At 39.5% G+C, this 19,973-nt stretch overlaps 2 protein-coding genes across 11 annotated transcripts in view; one reads left to right on the top strand and one right to left on the bottom strand.

Annotated features, from left to right (window-relative positions):
* ralgapa1 (Ral GTPase activating protein catalytic subunit alpha 1) overlaps nucleotides 1–17,255 on the top strand; it is an 88,376-nt gene extending 71,121 nt beyond the window's left edge. For 6 of the 10 annotated variants that reach the window (XM_038272422.1, XM_038272415.1, XM_038272441.1 and 3 more), the window contains 3 exons: nucleotides 12,350–12,474; nucleotides 14,790–14,901; nucleotides 15,301–17,255. In XM_038272422.1, coding sequence (XP_038128350.1) covers nucleotides 12,350–12,474; nucleotides 14,790–14,901; nucleotides 15,301–15,388 — 325 coding nt within the window. In that variant the 3' untranslated portion in view covers nucleotides 15,389–17,255. Of the gene's footprint in view, nucleotides 1–12,349; nucleotides 12,475–13,537; nucleotides 13,567–14,789; nucleotides 14,902–15,300 lie in introns of all 10 variants that reach the window. The other 4 variants (XM_038272430.1, XM_038272492.1, XM_038272485.1 and 1 more) reach the window with 2 other exon arrangements.
* Nucleotides 17,234–19,598, bottom strand: LOC119774819 (insulinoma-associated protein 2). Its single transcript, XM_038272502.1, has one exon. The coding sequence runs from the start codon at nucleotides 19,535–19,537 to the stop codon at nucleotides 17,774–17,776; it is 1,764 nt and encodes a 587-aa protein (XP_038128430.1). The 5' UTR covers nucleotides 19,538–19,598; the 3' UTR covers nucleotides 17,234–17,773.
* Between the last annotated feature and the right edge of the window lie 375 nt (nucleotides 19,599–19,973).

Genomic DNA, 19,973 nt, shown 5'->3' with positions numbered 1-19,973 from the left:
TATTGGGTAATCTCTTCTCCTCAAGGGGAGAGGTGTCTGTTTATAGAGATGCCAGTCTGATTACAGTCATACACTGGTGTTAAAATGTTACTGTTAATCTCTAAATATTAGGTTTGTTTTTTCATTCAACAATGAATTCAGATACATTAGCCATGAATGCTAATGTACATGTAACTTCAGAGATGTATGCGGGATGTCTAAAAATAATTATGTAAATAATCATCCATCAGTCTTTTTTTTTTTAATCAACCTAATTTTTATCCCATTCACATTTTAACACTTCCTTCCTCTGTTTCTTTCCTATGTTCCTACCTTCCCTCCCTCCCCAGTCAACGATCCATCCTTCTAGACCTTTGTCATAAACTAATTTGTCTTTGTATGTATGTCCCATACCTTCACCCTCCTCTCCATCTGACCATTTCTTCATCCATCCTTTATTTTTACTCCAACTCATTCCATTCATCCGCCATGCCAGCAAACCGCACCTCAGCTTATTCCCTCCTTCATCAAATTAATATTTTCACCCAAACTCAGCCTTATTGTTTTTGATTAATAATCTGACATCTTAATTCATTCTGATAAAATTTCTTCATATCATGTTTATGCTCTTAATCCTGAGATAGAAGTTTCCTGTCTTAAAAGAGGGACTGGTGTCAGTCTGTGTTTATGGCTGTCACCAAGAGCTGTGCAGACACATGCGTTGTTGCCATCAGTGGCTGGATCACACCTTGTTGGAGCAGACCCCCCTCTGACTGGTAAACAAGTTAATCTGTGGCGTTGTGTGTGCGTTTGTGCGCCCATGCGCTTTGTGGCTCGGTGTGTGAATGTAAGCATTTTGTGTGACAAGGTGTTTAAGATTCAAGAAGGGATCTGGTAGATGACAGAGGCCGAGAAGTGCAGCACAGCAAACTGTTTTGTCATGAGCTCTAATAGCCATCCTGATTTTTGGACTTGTAGAGTAAGAAACTGCAGTGAACGCAGGAGAGTTTTTTGAACCAAAAAAAAAAAAAGCTAAAACTATAATTATAAATAGCTGTTAAGGTGACTTGTAAAAGAAGATATGGCCAAGGAAGTTAGGATGGAAAGAAGCCAGCCAGGTGCTGCTAATTAAATTAAATTAATTGACTGATCATTATTGGGTGCGAGCACCTTTTTATAAAAGATGTTAAATAGGGGTACAGATGTCACTTGTGACTATAGTTGTGTGTTTTACACACGGTCAAATTCGAAAGACACCAGAGATGACGCAACTGTTACTGCCCATCAATGTACAATTAGAAGAGATTATTCTAAAGGGGAAGAAAGCAAAGCAGCTGGCATTCTTCTCAGGATATGATCTGTGGGACTTAATTTATTAGCAATTTAAAATTACTCCATTTGACAGACAGATTTATGGAAGGAATAGTAGCTATATCATGTATATGTGAGCTATAAGTATCTTTATAGTAATGCTGATTGGTAATAAGAAGGTTTAAATTAACCTTAGAATCGAAGCAACTAAAGAGAGAGCTAAAAAAAATAGAGTTCACAAATTATCTGTATTAAAGGCTGTTCATCAGCTGATTAAACATTTAAGGCCAGAACTGCACAAGTCTAAATCTATTTTTTGGGATAGGGGCCTGCCTTCACATGGTTATTGAGACAAAAAGGCTTTTTTTCTTCCCAGGGTTTGATGCTGTAAGACTGTTGGGTGGTTAAAGATCCTAAAATATCGTCATGGGTTCAGGCCAAATAAATCTTTCTAAATAAAATGAAATGGACAGATCTTCCCTCCATGTTAGAATTTATCAAAAGACTTATTAAACAGGACAATAATTGCAAGTAAAAAGCTTCAATAAAAAAAAAAAACCTTTCAAATGGCAGATTTTCCTAAGTGGCTACAAACCTTCCAAAGGAGCGTCAAAGATGTGAGATTCGGTTGTGCCAAGAAAAAAACTTTACCCGGACAGTTGTCTTAGCTCTCATCGACCATGACAAGAACATCCCAATGGAAAGACTTATACTTCCACTAGCGCAATGTCATTAAATAAAGCAAGGATCCTTCAGGTGTTGCGCCGTCAGTATTTTCTCTTTCATGTGGAAAAGTTGTGGTTGACTTCATGACAGAATGGCTTGTTTGTGCAGCAATGACTTAATCTTAAAACTCGACAAACCTTCAGTTTCAAGTCAGTGTATTTATATAGAGCCAATTCACAACACGTGTCACCTCAAGGTAGCCTCGTGAGACCATCCTGATCTCGCGAGCTTTCAAGATTTCACTCGCTAATCAGTCTGGAGACTCTCCGTTGAAGAAAATTTGGAGCCGTCACCAAACGAATGTCCAATCAGCGTTGGCTTTGAGGCAGGTTGAGGTGTGACGCAACGAGAAGCGCGACAGTCAGTCTAAAGAACATGGCGGCTTCAGCCGATGAAACTAGCATTAGCATGGCTATCGAGCAAGTTTTATCGGAATTACACTGTATTTCTTCACTGAAAGAAAAGCAAAACACTGCTCTGGAGGCTTTTCTAAGAGGAAAAGATGTTTTTCTCTTCTCCCGACTGGTTTCGGCAAGAGTTTGATCTATCAATTGGCTACTTTTCGTCGTCGCTCTGTTACGTCATATGCTTCGTTGAGCTGATTGGTTTATTTGGCCCGTCTATCACCAACATAGGCCAATCAGCTAACCAGTATTTTCGCCCCTTCCCAAAATTACTTCTACGGAAGGTTTCCAGATGGATATGCGGAGCAAATCCATCTGGTGAAGTCAGGTTAACCTCAAGGCACTTTACAGAGGCAATTTAACCAGCTCATACAGTCAGATTTGTTCCAAGTGTTCCATCTAAGGAAAACCAGCTGATTGCATAGAGGCATTGACTCGACAGCAATCCCTAAAACCACGCATGCATGTGGTGACAGTAGAGAGGAAAACTTTCCTTTTAAACAGGAAGAAACCTCCAAGCAGGGAAAAGGTTCAGTATGAGTGTCCATCTGCTTAGGCCGACTGGAACTTTGCAACGTTTCTGACACGTGTACCACCATCACCTTCCCCCTGAACTTAATCCTAATTAATAATTAAATACACAGACAAATGGTGGTGCATAGCCCAATATGACAGTGGCTACACTAATCTATTTCCCGCTCTACTACACTGTTAGTATTTAAATAACAGCAACACTAACATTGTCCACCAGCTGTCAAACAGTGGTAGAAGAATGTTGATTTGGGTCTCTTTTCTACCAACAGTACTTGGACACCTTTAAAGTTTCTTAATGGATTCCAAACTCTTCTGTATTTCAGAGTATTTTTTTTATCAAATGTTAATCCAATAATTACAGGCAGGCCCAAACAAGGTTATGAAAACGATAAACCCAGCTCCAAATCTAGAATGATAAGGCTGAAATAAAAAAAATGACGATGTTTCAACAACCGTTTTAAAATCCAGACCTCTACAGGGTTTTAATGCTTTGCATTCAAAGATTTACATCTGTTTTTGTACCAAATATATAATCCAATTCAGGCTTTACTTCATGTCAGCTTTTATTTTAGTGTTATCAGCATAAATATTGTTTTGTACATATGAAAAAGGAAATGCATATCAGCGAGGAATATTGTCTAACTGCCTGCAGATAGAATAGGATTCGACTCCTTAATATGAGAATTGTTATTATAGCCCTGGTGACAGTTTGATGCACTTAAGCTGTGTGTTTGTGAACTTAAGTGCGTATGAATTGTAATTGCACTGGCAGCTTTAGGGCTCCCTGGTGGTGGCAGGGAGGAGGGCGAGCATCTAAACGTATGCTCTAACACACACACATGTCAGAAGGTGAAATAGTCGGACAGCAAGGGGCCAATTAATGTATCACATCTGTGTTTTTCTCGTCTGCTTCTTCTTCTGCACCAGGTTAAAGAGCAGATGAATAGGGAGGGGGTGGCAAATGCAATTGTGGGCTTGTGTGTGTCTCTTTCATGCCTAACGTCCGCCAACAATAAGCAGTGCATTAGACCAACTTATCTCTGTCCTCATCGTTGGCGAATGTGTGCACACGGACACACACACTGGTAATGAAATCACAAAGCCTCCATATCATTGCTATCACAGAAAGATATAAACCCATTAGCTTGTTCCTTTGGGCACAGACGCACACACATACAAGCACAGGTTTATCATTACACGCTGCAAAGCTTTTCCAATTGTATTATCCCTCTGATGTCCTTCCCTCTGTTGTCTGTTCCAGTGCTTGGGGTGGAGAGGACAGATAGTGTGTGTGTGTGTATTTAGGGAGATGCTGACAGAGATTATGTGTTTCTGAAAGAAGGGGTATCTTATAGACCAGTTTTAGAGGATTTCCTTGTCCCAACTTTGTGCATCTCAAGAATAGAAAATTATAAAGTCGTCTTTGTAGCGTTTGTCAAAAAAGAGAGGATGTTGTGCTTGATGGATATAAGAAGCAGCAGCTTCGCAGGGTGACGATCTCTGAGAACTTTTAGCATTAATTTGCTTTGAAAGGGCTTTTGGCTCATTTTAAAACACTAATTACCATAAACCATTCTCACTGTAAAAGTCCCTGTCTTTTTTTTTTTTTTTTTAATGAATCCCAGTTATTAAGTTATTTATAAAATAAATAAATGTTTAGAGATTAAAGAATAGGCTCTCTTTTTGTTTTGTTTGTATTTCTGTATTTATTTGATGGAAAAAAATACCTTGATCTTAATAGTTTACTATGTAATGGGGGGGGGGGGGGGTCTTTTAAACCTAATATTTAACGATATAACAAAAACAATTAATAGATAAAACACCTCTAAATTAATGAAACAGTGAACAACATGTACTAGCTTTTGTAAATTACCCGCTTATTGCGGTCAAAGAGCTGCAAAAGAAAGCAGGCTAAAACCCTGAAACTTATCAACCATCTGTTTAATTTGAGGTTCTGAGAGAAACATTCTTTTTTGAAACCCTAATTTTGAGGAACACTTGGAGGAAAGGGATTAGGGAAGGAAATGAGAAGGACTTGAGTTATTGGAAGCTGTTGGTGCATCCAACAAACCGGGCCAAAGCTTCGGGAATAGAACAGCGTCGGATGTGCCTACTTGAATAAAATGTGGCTGTTTGCTTCATCGTTTCCAACATGACATTCCTTCTCTGGAAGGATGGAGAGATGGCCGCTTTGGTTCCCACAGCAGATCCCTCTGCGCTTCTGTGACTCTAAGGAAAAAAACTAAGCAGATCTCTCATGGTACTGTTTTGGGGGTTTTTTCGAGGGGGTTTTGGGATATCTATTTTATAAAACAATACATTACATTTTTACATAGATGCGTGTTTTTTATATGCTTAAGAGTTAATAGTAGCCAAATATTTTCATTTAAGGACAGGATTTGCTTTTCTTATTGAAAGCTATACTTGGTTTTCACGTTTAGACATTTAGGGATCATATTCATCACAGCCCATGGGGCTGCTGGTTACTGGAATAAGTCCAGCAAGAGTAGCCTAAAGAAAAAGCTGGTTAGCTTTGAGCTGCTAACACCCTCTGTGATTGATGGTCAGCCATGTTGATTCTGCTGTGTAATGAAGCTATTTGTCATGGCTCATTTTTCAAGACATACCAAATAGATTTTAAACACCTTGCCATTACAGTAATATGAATAAATGTGAATTAGTTTCTCTTTGGGTCCGTGAATGTAATCATGAAGTTCATAGAAAGATTTAAAGGAATGAAATCAGCAAGGCATTGATCAAAATTCAGCAGTTCTGATTAAAAAAATATGTGGGCATGTCTATGGGTTAGAAGTAGGGATGTCCCGATCAGCATTTTAGGCCTCCGATCCCGATAAGGTCTTTTAACCTCAAATCCGATTTCGAGTCCCGATATTTTGCCTTTAGTAATGACATTTATGAAACTGAAATATATATTTATTTTTTATAAGAATAATAATTTGTCCATTGTATTTCTTATTGTATTTTATTTAAATCTCAACTGAAAGAACAACCTGATCATATCCACAGTTTTTTCTGGAATGGCCATAAAATCCAAAGTGTGTCCAAATTTTGGTCCTGCACCAAGATGCATCTTTAAAATGAGAGATTTCCTCACCTCAAGTTTACAGTTCTCTGCAGAGAGGCTCTAATATAATGACTAAATGAGAAACACTGGACTTTTTTGTAACTGATTTGATAAAAGTTGTCATGTTTTAAATGTTTAAAGTAAACTCCTCACATTTGGCTTCATATTGAACAAATGTAAAAACACACATTCTCCATATAAACATTGCCATACACACACACACGTCCCAGCAGTGGTCCCAGCTCCTAATGTGCTAACAAGCTCTCTTCCCCTCACCTCCTCCAGCCGCCCTCCGTCTCAAGCGATCACAGGAGTCGAACTCCGTCACAATGAGCTGCGCGGCGGGAGGGGGAGCACCATGGATGGCATGAACACTTCTCTCTCTTCTTTCTTTTCAGCCACGCACGAGAAAATTAGTTTCTGACTCGACACAAAAGAGCTTCTTTATCCACCCCCTCTCCTCTCTGCTCTCCTTTTCTCCCTTTTTCCTGTCTTTCTCCCCTCATAATTTGCCTTTCTCTCTGCTACTCCCTCTGAAAGAGATATTTTTCAGATAATGACTTTATAAGAGGAGCCATCTGAAATTCAATTACAGAAGATTTCATAGTAGCGACCGCCATTTGGGTAGAGGGAAGTAGGGATGGATGGATGGAAGCAGAGATCTGTGGACGTCTATTTTTTATGACCTTTCACTAATTTTGACCTTTTTTTTCTTTTTCTTTTTTTTTGGGTGGGGGTGGGGGGTATGACCTGAATTAACATTTAATGTAAAGAAACAACACCATAGGCTGAAGAAGGAAATCTCTTAATATATAGAGAAAATCAAATAAAATTGCTGCTAAATGTTTTATGCTTTTTCATGATGTGAAGTTCAAGAATGCTCAGACAGGAATGCTCCACAGTTTAAAATGTAGTTGAACCACTTGTTAAAACTTAACCCCGCCCCCAGACAAATTTTAAAAAATGCCACAGTACACCCTGGACAGGTCGCCAGTCCATCGTAGGGAAACACAGAGACAAACAGGACAACCAGTCACACGCACCACTAAGTGGAATTTAGAGAAGCCAATTAACAGAACAGTCATGTTTTTAGACTGTGGGAGGAAGCCGGAGTACCCGGAGAGAACCCACGCATGCTCAGGGAGAACATGCAAACTCCATGCAGAAAGACCCCGGGCTGGGAATCAAACCCGAAACCTTATTGCTGCAAGGCAGCAGTGCTACCCACTTTTCCACTGAGAAGCCCGACTCCTGAACAGTGGATAATAAAATGCTTACCTAAAAAAAAAAAAAATCTGTCAATTCTTATGTCTGACTCGCCAAGGGCGCCTGTGTTCGGAGTATCATAATAGAGTTTTTGTCATTAATATGGATTCTTCAGTGGCTGTAGTGCCCATATACTTAACCCAGAGAATAAAGAAACTTTAATGCCATCGCATCAAAGATAACATTCTGAGGTAAATCAAACACTATTAATCTATACATAGGGCATGCCCTTCACTATACCATTTTGGTTGATAGGAAAATACAGCTGCAGTAGCCACACTTCAACCCATAGAGGACAGCCTTATCTCAGATTTTAGCTCGAAATTTGTAGAATTAATAACGGTTACAAAAAAATTTCAATATTTGCACAGTAACCTAAAAAGATAGCGCCCCTAAATTTTTGTTTATAATTTGGGGTTTAATCGCACTGGCATATCTTCTGCTTTATTGTGGACTGGGTCACAGTGGCCTACAGTCTTGGTAGAGACTACCAAACTTCTCTCTCTGCAGACACCTCTCTGCAGCCTTAGGCGCTCCCAGGCCAACCTATAGCAGCAGCCACACCGTCTATCAATCTACTGCTCCATTCTCCCCCCTTTGTGAACAGTTACTTGCACTACTCCACTTGAGAAAGGAGCTCTCCTTCAATCTGAAGGGGACAAGCCTCCTTCTTCCAGTCCAGAACCATGTCATCAAACTTAGAGGAGTTGATTTGGCTGCAAACCGCCCCAACGCATGGTCTTGCCATCCCCCTTCTTAAAAAAATCTTAAAAATCATCCTTCTTCTTAAATGACCATTCCCTCATAACATCCCCTGTGACATTTTATCGCGAGAATGTGCAAATTTCTATTATATATTAACAGTAAGAGCAATAATATTGCCCTTCCAAAATTTGGCAGGCTGTACACTTACAAGTATTTCACAGCCTGCTGTTCTGAACATTATTACAGCCAAGCGGCAAAGACAATGCTATTGGAGGGAATGTGAAAATAAGGAGGGGAGGGAATCTTCCACAGGTTCCAGGTTCTAAATTGTAGAGATCTCCTTCCCCTGCTTAGTTTGAGAGATAATGTGTTTAAAATTATGCAAGTTTCTCCACATAATCAAACCTCTTCTTGTGGTATTAAATTTCATAAGTCTGGGACAATAAATGTGAAAATAAGGAGGGGAGGGAGTCTTTGGCAGGTTCCAGGTTTTCTAAGTTAAACAAATTAAGTGTCAGAAATTATCTTTAAAGGTGTTGTTAGCAAAATCTGGAATTGGCATCCGCTAAGCAGAGGTATCCATCGCACACTGACAGTAGCATATCGACTGAAACGTGTCTCCATACAGTAAAATCCTATTAAATCCAATTTATCTGTCCATCAAAACTATCAATTTTAAGGCATCCCTATAAAAGAAATATGAAAACATTAGGAATTTGTTTAAAATTTCCCTTTTTCGTTCATATTTCAATCCGTTTTCTCATCAATGGGGGAGAGTTTAGGGGAAAACGAGCTCCCGCGACAGGGGAGGTAATTCTCAGCTTTCAGGTAATTCTCTGCACAATAGATAAAACCCGGAGGAAAGAATCGAAGGTTTGAAAAATGCATTTTAAATGCATGTTAAGATTATTATCTTGAAAGAAATGCCAATTGTGATATTAAGGGTCAGGGCAATGGTCATAAATGAATTGAATGTTGACATCTTAGACTTAGACAGATTTTTTTTGTGATTTTGTATACATAAGTGTATACAAAAATAAATTTAGTTTAAAACAGCTCTAGACAATTTCATTTTTTAAAGTGCAGCCTTCATCTGACATCTGACTGCAAGGTCCACATGTGACTTGCAGAATGTCTGTCACCCGATCAATGATAAATAGCTTAGTTCGACAGACCTGTTAGAATAGTTTTGACTCATTCATTGCCAGCATGTAGCCTATAAGCTTTAAATGAATATTTAAAAGCTGAGTAAAAATATTAGATTCTATATAGGCTTACGGTATTTCATTTTCAGGCTAATTCTAATGTATTTTCATTTGTAAGGAGTTTTTTCAGATTTTTTTTTTTAAATCATTTCAGCTGTTTCAATTTAATTGAATTTAAAAAAAAAAAACTTGACTTGAAAGGATTCAGATATTCATTTGCAGTATTTTTTGAGGTTTTGTTGCAAATCTTAATGGATTCATTTCCATAAGATTTTCGTAAGTAAAATCAAAGAAGTGGCCTACCATGACTATGAAAGCTGATCCCAATGGAACAATGATCTCTGCATTAGTGCCCAACTATCTAGGGGCAGTAATAGCCATGCCAGTACAGGAACTGACTAAAATTCTACTGAAAGGTGCCTTGGTCAAGGTCAATGACCGATGTACCTGACATGTAACAAAAATACCATGCATATTGCTTTAGGTTAATAGAATATATTAATTACGGTAGGCTATGTATCCTAAATAAAAGAAATAAAAAGAAAAATTACACCATCCCCCTTCTTTTATTCTTACAGCTCGACTACTGACAGCACATGCTAAAATAGTCTTTTATTCCTCATTTAATTTCACTTTTTTTAAGTTGAGTTTGACATTTTTTATGTATTTTTCTTAAAGATAAACCTTTTCTACTCTTTCAGTTTTAAATTTAATCTTGATCATTTCTGTTACCAACATTATGCTGGTTCTGTTCTCCTTTTTTTTCTTCCTTTCTGTTATGAAGTTGCTGTATTGTTTGGAAGCAGATCTCCATTATCGTTAGTAAGATGGGTACAGCATCAGTTCCTGCAGGTCTGTCCCTCCAAATGTTCCTTATCCAAAGGGAGTTAGTGACACGGTGACACGAGTCTGCAGGTGGAAACCCTCGCTGAGACGAACAAAGAGTGACAGAAGCATAAAGGGGGCAGGAGAAGTCGCGCTGAAAAGTACAGTGATGTTCTAGTCATTTATCTCAGCGGTGGCACCATGTTTCTGTATGTTTTCCCCTTGTTACTTCTCTGTTTCCCCATCTCAGCAGACCTCTTTCTTTCCAGCAGGTGTCCTTTAAACCTTTTCACCTTTAAAAAAAAAAAAAAAAAAAACTGCCTTCATCTCCAAACCCTCCTACCTTCCCTCTCTCCCCCTCCCGGTTGCTAAACACGTTATTAAAACTTGATATGAAGCTGATTAGAGGTGGTTTGCTTGCTCTTTATTGCGTTTCATCCTCCTCTCCCACACTGACTGAAACAGGGAATCAAGTGTGATGCTGGGGAGCAAGGGAAGCAGGAAAAGGCAAACAGTGCGAGCACATGGAGACCTGGAGTGGGAGATAGTGGAGTCACACTTTCCATTCACCTGCTGCTCTTTGCTCAGTTCCTTTCTGATGGCCTGCATCCGTATACTCGCGTTGTGGTTCACTTATTGCTACTTAAATATTCTCCTCCCTTCTCACCTTCTCTGCCACTTTCTGCAGGATTCTCACCCCTCGTCCTCCTTCTCCCGTTGTCTTTTTGCAAGTTCTATTCCTCCATCACCATCTCACTTTCTTTGCACCTCACATTTTGTCGGCATAAAGGGCTGGAAAGTGTTTCAGAAACAGTTATTTTCCTGGGAATAGTGGTGGAAAGAAAAACTTGGGTTTTAAGTTTGTCGGAGTTTTCCACCCCTTGTTCTTTCCTCCTTGAGCCGGTCGACTGTACTTTAACAGAGCCATATTGTTGTTATTACCATCGTCCCTAACCGAATCAGTTACCATTAGACCTGGATCTTTCTCCTTGTGAGGCCCATAGACCAGCTCTCTAACCCAATAGAAAACCCATGGGCGCTATAACAGATGGCCGCCCAGTTTCACGAGGCACAAACACACAGATTTCATTCTGAAGATTCATTGGCCTAATCCCATCACACACTCAGACATTAACTCATGCACTTATATACACATATGCTGGGGACTTTATCAAATACAGACACATAGAGGCATAAACATGCTCCCATTGAAAATCCTTTATTGGAGCTCATTGAGTAAATGGTTATACTATTGGGGCATGACGGGGGCGCTGATCTGCGTGTGTGGCTGTCATTACAGTTGGATGTATGAGACGGACCAAAGCAGAGAGGACAGATGTCATTGTGTCAATAAGGTTATCTCTAATGGATGGATGTTTAGGGTTCTGCCCTCCATTCACTCAGCTCTGCTTAAACCAGAGCCTCTTATAGTAAAATCAAGCAATAAAAGTGCTCATGTTTTATTTTGTTTAGTTTATGGGGTTTTGATATTCATGTTTAGCTTGGAATTTATTTTCAGAAGTTATTAGTCTGCATATTTTCTTAGAAATCCAGTTTTTTTATCGAACTTATTTGCCTCCTTTTGAAATGTGTGTTACACTTGTGATTCCTTTCTTTAGGTGAAAACAAGGCAAAGAAAATGATTTAAAACACGTTAAAATAAACATTTGATAGGTATTTTGTTCTAACTGAAGCAAATTGGGTGCTACGTTTCATTTATTTGTATAAATGTATTTTTAAAAGCTAAGCATTTGAATTATTTATGGCATTTACTTTTATTTTTTATCTTAATGTTTTTAAATAGCTTTATATACTTTAGCCTAAAGAGTCCCTGATGTAAAAAAAAAAAAAAAAAAATTTATTGTTTTAGTTTATTTGAATGCTAAAAAAGGTTTTTGACAAGGATATCATAAATTATTTTTGTTTAAATCACATGTTACTTTATCTACATTGTTTAATTCAAAAGCTTTCTACAAAGCTATCTCAAATAGTTTGTTCTTTATAAAATGAATAATTAAAGTTTTTGTTAGACCCTCATTACTATTTTTTAAGGTTTTTCTTTAATATCCAAGATCCTGAATGGTTTAAATATTCCCTTTGGAAATTATTACATTTTAGGTAATCATGTGTAACTTATGTGATGGTCCAAGTTATATTCTGTAAATTTTAAGTGCCATTAAATACTGTATGTGACACTTATTCTATTATTACCAAAAAATATTTCCTGTGCAATAAAACAAAAAAATGTCAGGAGGGAAAAGAAATACCATTTTAATTTTGGTAAAGTTTGGCCTTAACTCTGACCTCAGCTATGAGGAGCGAGCCCGCTATCTGGAAACAATTGTGCAGCACCACCAGGAGCCGACCACTTTTGAGGATTACGCTGCCCGGGTCTACAGTCCTGCACCCTACACTCACCTGCCTTCTGACACAGGTAAGACCAGAAACATTTTTAACCCTCCACAGGATCCTCCTCATTATATTTGGATTATAAAACTGCTTGGTTTTGCTACAGGAATTCTACTCATAACAGTGGATAATTAATTTCCCTAATATATAGAGAATCCTCTTCACTCAGCCTGGCAGCTCAGTCTGCTTTCCAGACACAGTTTTCTATTCAAAGCTGTGTTCAGCCTTATTCTCTCTCCAGAGCATCACTGGGGAGTTAGGCAGCATCTGATGGGTAATAGATGTGCCAGCCAAACACATGGGAATCATATGTGTGCCTCTTATAATGATCATTACTCTGATTGAACCACAGAGAACAATCTAAGTATTTTATCTTGGGAGTCATGCTTAGTTGTGATTATTTAAAATAACAAAAATTTCAACGGCTTCTGCAGGAATAACATTCATTAAACCAAAGAAAGCATCTTGAAGCAGAACAATTTTGCTTTTTTTAAATGTAGTAAATCTAAAGTGATATCATGGAAAAGGTGTGATTATTTGGGTTTTATTTTTCTCTAAATACTTTCCTGCTCCCTCATTTTACTTGCTCTTTAAAAACATCAATATATTATACAAAAATCATCCTAATCACAACTTGCTTTGATGCTGAATTACATCTGACGTAACCCGATTCACCTGCACCAACCCCTGCCCGTAAATTAGTGCACTATAATACGTCAGATGTAATTAGCTCTGTGTTGGTACTTTGTGTCCAGCTCCAGTTGGAAACTTCAAGGCACAAGATCAGAAAGTTAAGATTTAAATTTTGGCGTAAGCCCAAATATTTCTCCAAATTCATAATGAAATCTGGACATTAAAGGTCCTGTGCTTTGAAATTGATGCTTTGACTTTCTGTCTTTTTTATATGCATTGCCCCTTACCTTAACAGTACAGTGATGACTTTCTCTTTTTCTGGTTTTGTTTATTTGTTTTTTTTTATAATTTATTTTTTTATTTCTACCATTTCTATTTTTTTTTTTTTTTTTTTGTTCTTACTTTTTATTTTCGTTTTATTTTCTTTTTTTTTTCTGTTCCCCTCTTTCCTTTAGATCGTTTTGTCTCACTGTATAGCTAAAAGGTAAGCCTGGTTACATGATTGAAACACTTTTCTTTGATTGGCTCTTACTTTTCAGCCTAACTTTCTCTCTCCTTCGATTCCTCCACCATATTCTGTCTTTGTGGTTCCTGTGTGGTTTTGAAATCCAACCAGGTCTGCATGTTAACACAAGTGGCCTATTTTTATTTTTTAAGGAGATGTCACTTTCTGCTCCTCATGTAGTTTGATAAGACCGTAACTTCTGAATGCTCCCCTGTTTTTTCTTAAAGCTTGCTTCATTAATTTGGACCCAAACTTAATTCACCTGAGGGATATCAAACTGCTCTGAAATGAAAGTGAGACTTCCTTCTGTAAAAATGAGACGTTTTGAGCTCTCCTCTGTTCACCTCCTTGGTATTTTCATAACCTGAAGCATTATTCTGACCTGGTCTAACCTGACCTCTAACCTTGCTGTTTCAAATCGTCCTAGTTTTTATATGATGCTAAACTGCTCGCTTACACAAACAAGCAGGCTTCAATACAAAACGACCTATCCTGCAATCGTATATAAGCTGTCTTGAATGTACTAACATTAAACTGATCTTGTCTAACTTGTAGTATTTGTGTAAATTGTAAAAAAAAAAAAAAAAAAAAGGTTATTTTCTTTTTATTGTAAAAAGGTTAGTTGATTTTGTTTTGTTCTTTTTTGGATGTTTTCAGATTCTCTTCGTCATATAGGTGCCTCTTTCTCATTCATTTGTGTGTGTTTTCTTTTTTCCCCCTTTCAAACTCTTTTGTCTTCCTTGTTTTACCCACTCCTTTATTTCCCTACCTTTTGTCGCTTTTTTTGCCTTTGTTTCATTTTTCTTCCTTCCACATTGTGATCCATACCTGTTATTTGCTTTTCTTCCCAATTTTGACACCGCCTTTCCTTTCCTTTGCCTTTCTCCCTCTCTTTACCTTTCACATCTAATTTTGTCCTCTGCTCCTGTTTTTTTGAACTGTCCTCTTCTTCTCTGGCTTTATTTAACCTTACATTACTTAATTACAAATTCACTTTAACATACCTGACCTTTCTTGAGTTTACTTTCCCTTATATTTCCTCTACTTTTCTTTATTCCATTTCCTTCACTCAACTATAACTTGAATTCCTATTTTAAATGATATTTATGTTCCCCATCTTCACTTTTCTTTACTTCCCTTTCCTGTCGGTTTTCCTCTTTTCTTTTTGCTCCCTCATTTGTCGTTACCACTCTCCTCTTCAGAGGATCATAGTGTTTTGTATCTTATGGTCCCTAAACCCGTTGACAGCTTAAACCAGCTCAGGGTGAAGGGCCGAGGTTTAAAGCAGAAGGTCCTTCATGCAGGCTGTGAATGGTATGAATTGTCGTCTTGTAGCATTTCTTGCTTTTTTTATGCTGTTACCTTTCCACTAAACCCCATAAACTGCAACAGATTTTGTTTTATAAGTTGAATATGTCTTTATTAAATGTTAAAAATACATCTGACTAATCTAGCTATTAGCGTGTTCTTTGGATTTAGGGAACAAAGATACAGGATGATGTTTGAGCGTCTAGAGCCTTTTGTAGAAGTTTGATGTTTGTCTTTCCGTGTAGCTGTCTGTCCTCTTTGGGATTCTGTCAGACGTAGTTCGCCGTAGTTTACCTTTAATAGATAAGAAGCAGTTTTTCATGTTGTCCCCTTATCCTTTTTCTGCTTATCCACCCACCTTTGCATCAAATTCCGTCCCCCCCTCTTTCTCCTCCAACTCTTCAGGCTCCTGCCTAGAGATTCTTCGGGGAGAAAGTCCGGCTCTTGGGGAGGTCGGGAGCGAGTCGGCGTCCCCCATATCTCCACGAACTAGCAAGACTCGCATGTCGATGAAGCTCCGACGGTCCTCTGGATCCGCCAATAAGACTTGAGTTTCTTCACTTTAAACACTTCCTAATCACTGATATCACTTAAATTAAAACGTTTAATTTCACATCTCATATCCATCAGGGGGTGGACAAAAGGCTATTTTTCTGCCCGGCTCCTGCACTGAACACACACATGCAAATATACATCTGATATGCTCCCACTGTATGAATCTGCAGCTTTGCTTTAAAAAAAAAAAAAAACACTCATCCCAGTGCTGCTGAAAGCGTTGAATGATAGCCTGTGCAGTATTAGTTCATACCAACATGTGCCATGTGGAAAGGTGAGCAAAGAAACACCTGTGGAACCAGGACTGCAAAACCATTTAAAAAATAAAGTGTGCTACATCATACACTGTGTTAAAGAGGATTTTTTTGGTTTATAAAACCAGAACAAATGTCAGGGAAAAATATTTTTTGTTGAATACAGACCTATCTGTGGAAGTTAAAATGGTTCACAAATCCCTTTTTCCTGTTTTATTCCACCTTGCCCCTTCAAATACGAAATTTTTAAATTCAGAAATGTCTTAGGAGGCACTTTGAAAGCTTACTTGTTTGTAGGTCATGCTGTCAACTTTAGACAAGCACTGATATTACATTTTTTTCTCTTGTTTTTTTTAAATTGTGATTTCACTTGAACTAAATTTCCATATGCTGTATTTCTATTTTTCCCTCCAAAAACACCATTGCTTTTTTTTCTGTATGTATGCTTTTGATTATAAATGTGTATTCTGTATATCTATACAAGTATATATATATCTATATATATCGAGAGAGAGATTAGATACATGGATATCTATGAGAGTATGTACAGTGTGACGAAGCTTGTTGTGTAAATAAGATTTTGAGAAAAGCTGCCAAAGCCAAACCTGTGGTTTAACCTCAAAGCATGTGTTTGCTATAAATACAAACATAGGTCAACACTACGAATGTTTAACTTTAATATAAACTTTTCATTCATCAGTTGGAAATTTAGAGATGATTCCCTTAGCTCAAAACTCTGGTTAAACTTTCTTTACTCAGAATTCAACCTATTCTCATTCTAGCCACAAATGTGGGCTTTTAAGATTTTTGAAATCCAGTGTTTCACTTGCTATTAAATGGGTCATTTTTTCTGGTGGAGCTGTTCCATCAGAAAATTTAGAAACGGAAACAAAAAATCAGGTTGCAGCAGATTGACAAAGAGTAGAAGGGAAAAGTCAATTTAGACTCTTTACTCTTCAGCAATATGCTCTCAGTTTAGAGATATTTCCCTTCCCATATCCATTGTCAAAGGGAATGTATTTCATTTTGGATAAATGCCATTCTTTCACGAGTTGAGATCAATCCTTTGTGTTTAAGAAATAAGTGCTAGCCATTTAAATTATTGCTTCAGGTTTCAAAGCACAGTTTATTGTTAAGGTGTGTAGAAAACTCATCTCAATGCTCTGGCACAGCACTCATCTTTCATAATGCCAATCATGCAAATCTATGTGATAATTAACTTTTTTGTGATCAGTTACAATAATTCACAGTTTAAACCCTAACGATGTTACATTTGTTGTCAGATAAGAAAGTTTTATTTTTTTTTTCCTTCATTAACATCTGCAGCATAATTAGCAATGTAGGCTCTGGATGTCCAAAATGTTGGCTGGTGTTTGTAACTACTGATGTGAAAAAAAAAATATGCATTTCAGCACTAACTGCATGTAAGCAACAGACACATGCTTTGAAACAAACTTGTTGAAAGTGTAACTGTATCTTCAAAACAACCACAAATTTAAAAAAGTATCAATGTGCAACAATGGACTTAAACAATAAAGGATTTGTACCTGTGATGCCCCAATGTTTATTAATATGACAAAACCATGATCATAATAGTTTATTGGTTGATAGTAGAATCAATTACACATTGAACATAGAACATATTAAAATAGACCTATACATAGTTCTAGGAGATGCAGTTGTATTTTTAACTGCATAGACATTTTACTGACATGAATTCTGTTGCGAAATGTTTTGTTTCTGTATGAAAATAGCATAGAACTAATACATTATCAAAACAGTACCTTCATTTTTTAAATATACTTCAAAGGGAATTGAATCAGGTTGATTCAAATTCACACAGGTTTACTTGTGAGTACCATGGACAGCGACGCTGACTCCATTATAATCTCTTCATGAACATTTTTAGAGTTTATTGTTATTACAGAAAGGTTTGTTTTGTATTTAGCAGATACAAATATTTTTTTTTTTTTTATTAAAGGCACAGTGACACAGTTCAGTCCTAATCCACAACGAAAAAAAATCTACATTTAGGTCTAGAGTCCTGTCATTAATAAGTGATCAGTATTTTATGGTCGTACTGTCATCTGCAGCAGCATCACCTGCCGGTTCTCGGTGGGGTGAGACTTGTTGATGTGTCTCGTGAGCCCCGGGGAGCTGAAAAATGTAGACGGACAGTACTTGCACGTGAAGATCTGTTGCTGCTCGCGCTCTCCGCCGCTGCCCTCCTCTCTGTGTGCGTGGAAACCATCTGCTGCCAGCGCTCCGCCGAGTGTTTCTGCCAGAAGCTCGTCCCTCATCGCGTGCCACACTCGGTGCTTGTCCCGGATTTCCACTGAAGGAAACCGCGCGCCGCACAGGTGACACAGGAACACCTGAGCGCTCTGGACACTGCCGTTGTCGCGCGCTTGGGTGTAGGACGGTGTTGGTGAAGCGCGCGCGGTCATCTCATGCGCTGCCAGATGCTTTTTCAGATAAGCCTGCCGACGGAACTTCTTTCCGCAGTAGCGGCACTCGTATAATTCTTCCTCCGGTATGGACCGGACGAAGGTTAACGGCGGCTGCTGGTGCTGCTGCTCCCCGGGGTTCAGCATTAGGAGTCCGGATGGAGGGCTATCTGCGGCTCTCACGTGCTGCTGAAGGTCTGGGTTCCGGTAGTTAGAGGAGGAGGAATCGGCGCTGTCCCGGGTCCTACCGTGAAGCAGCAGCACCCGGGAGCTGTCCAGGTGCTGATTAGTGTGCGCGCGAAGCAGCTCATTCTCCTTCCCCTCCAAGTCCACCGACTGCCGCTCGTGCGCAGCGAATACTCGCCCCTCCTTCAGCGTCTGGGTCCGGTTCGTGTGACCTTCTGCCCCCTGGTTGTTCACCGGACGTGGTTTGTGCCAGCGCCTGTGGGAGGCCAGGTTAGCGGGACAGCTGAAGACTTTGTCGCATTCGGGGCAGCGGTACTCTACGCGCACTATGCGGGAGCATTTGTGCTGCGCCAGGGAGAAAGGATCGGGGTACTCCTCTTTACAGAGCTGGCAGATGAACTCTCCAAGCGGCTGAGTTCCGGTGGGAGCAGACCTCCTCAGCTCCGGACTCTCCTTCTTAATGCGCAGACCTAGAACCGGCGAAGTGGTTACCTCATCCTCGAAGTTCTGTCTGCGGTTTGGTTTGGGTTTCTTGCCCTGCTTGCTGCTGAGTTTGTTCTGGTTATCCGGCTCAAGATACGAGCGCTTTCTCGCTGCGTGCTCCTGCCCCATCCGGGTCAAAGATGGAAACAGGTGTGCATGAGCCAGATTCGGGTCGTTTTTGTCAATGTGTCTATAGAGCCGGTTGCTGCTGGTCCCGTTCGCCAGGAGCCTCTCGATGGAAGCGGGGACGGAGGTCGGAGCAGCGCTCACCAGGAACGGTAGGTCCGGCAGCTCAGGCACCGAGGAGCACAGCTGCTGTTCGGTCTCCACCTGCTGGTCCAACAGTCTTGTTCCGACCGGTTTGACTGGACTGCAGGACTTTAGAGTCTGCTCATGTGGGGGTGGATGTTGGTAGAAATAGGAGTAGTTCCCTTCCACGTTCAAAACCTCCACTTCGGTCTCCGGTAACTGCGCGCGGCGGTCAGCCTCCGCCTCCAGCGCGGGCTCCACGTGGGGGCTCCACGCCTCCCTGGCCGGATCCTCGCGGGCCTCCGGTGATGCTCCGTCGGGATGCTGGACATGGAGTCCCATTGAGCCATGGTTCTCGGCGCCGTTTGGGTCACAGTTGGATGATTCGGGTTTGGCGGTGCCGTCGCCTCTGGAGCGGTAAGTTGCTGAACCTCGACGGTTCCTCTTTACCAAAAATCCTCGAGGCATCGTGATGATGGTGAAGATGTTGGGGACAACTCGCGTCTGGAGACAGATTTTTGAAGCGCAGCTTTAAAGTGGAGAGGGGGGGATGGAAAGGCGCGCGCAGGTTGGATGAGCGCACGGAAGAGAGCGAGAAAGCAATATTTGTTTTTCTGTCTCTAATTAGTTCAAACTCTGGGGACGACATATTTCCAGGCTTTGACACTGAAGCATTCATCAAAGCAATTTTACAGCTTCACTCAACGTATAAAGTTGTTTAAATAAACCAAAACGAGTTTTTTTTTTTCAGCCAATTATTGCCTTTTGGATTATTTTCTAGAAATACATTTTTATATATGAACTGTTCAGAGGTGAACTACACACTTAAAATTCATATTAAGTAGAGTATCATGGATATGTTTAGTTTTACTGTACAATAAAAGTCAGACTTAAATATTGATTC

The sequence above is a fragment of the Cyprinodon tularosa genome, unplaced genomic scaffold (genome assembly GCF_016077235.1).
Source record: "Cyprinodon tularosa strain WSP-4 unplaced genomic scaffold, ASM1607723v1 ctg120, whole genome shotgun sequence".
NCBI classification, from domain to species: domain Eukaryota; kingdom Metazoa; phylum Chordata; class Actinopteri; order Cyprinodontiformes; family Cyprinodontidae; genus Cyprinodon; species Cyprinodon tularosa.
The sequence above is the reverse complement of the archived record's forward strand: the minus strand, read 5'-3'. Positions and strand labels throughout refer to the sequence as shown.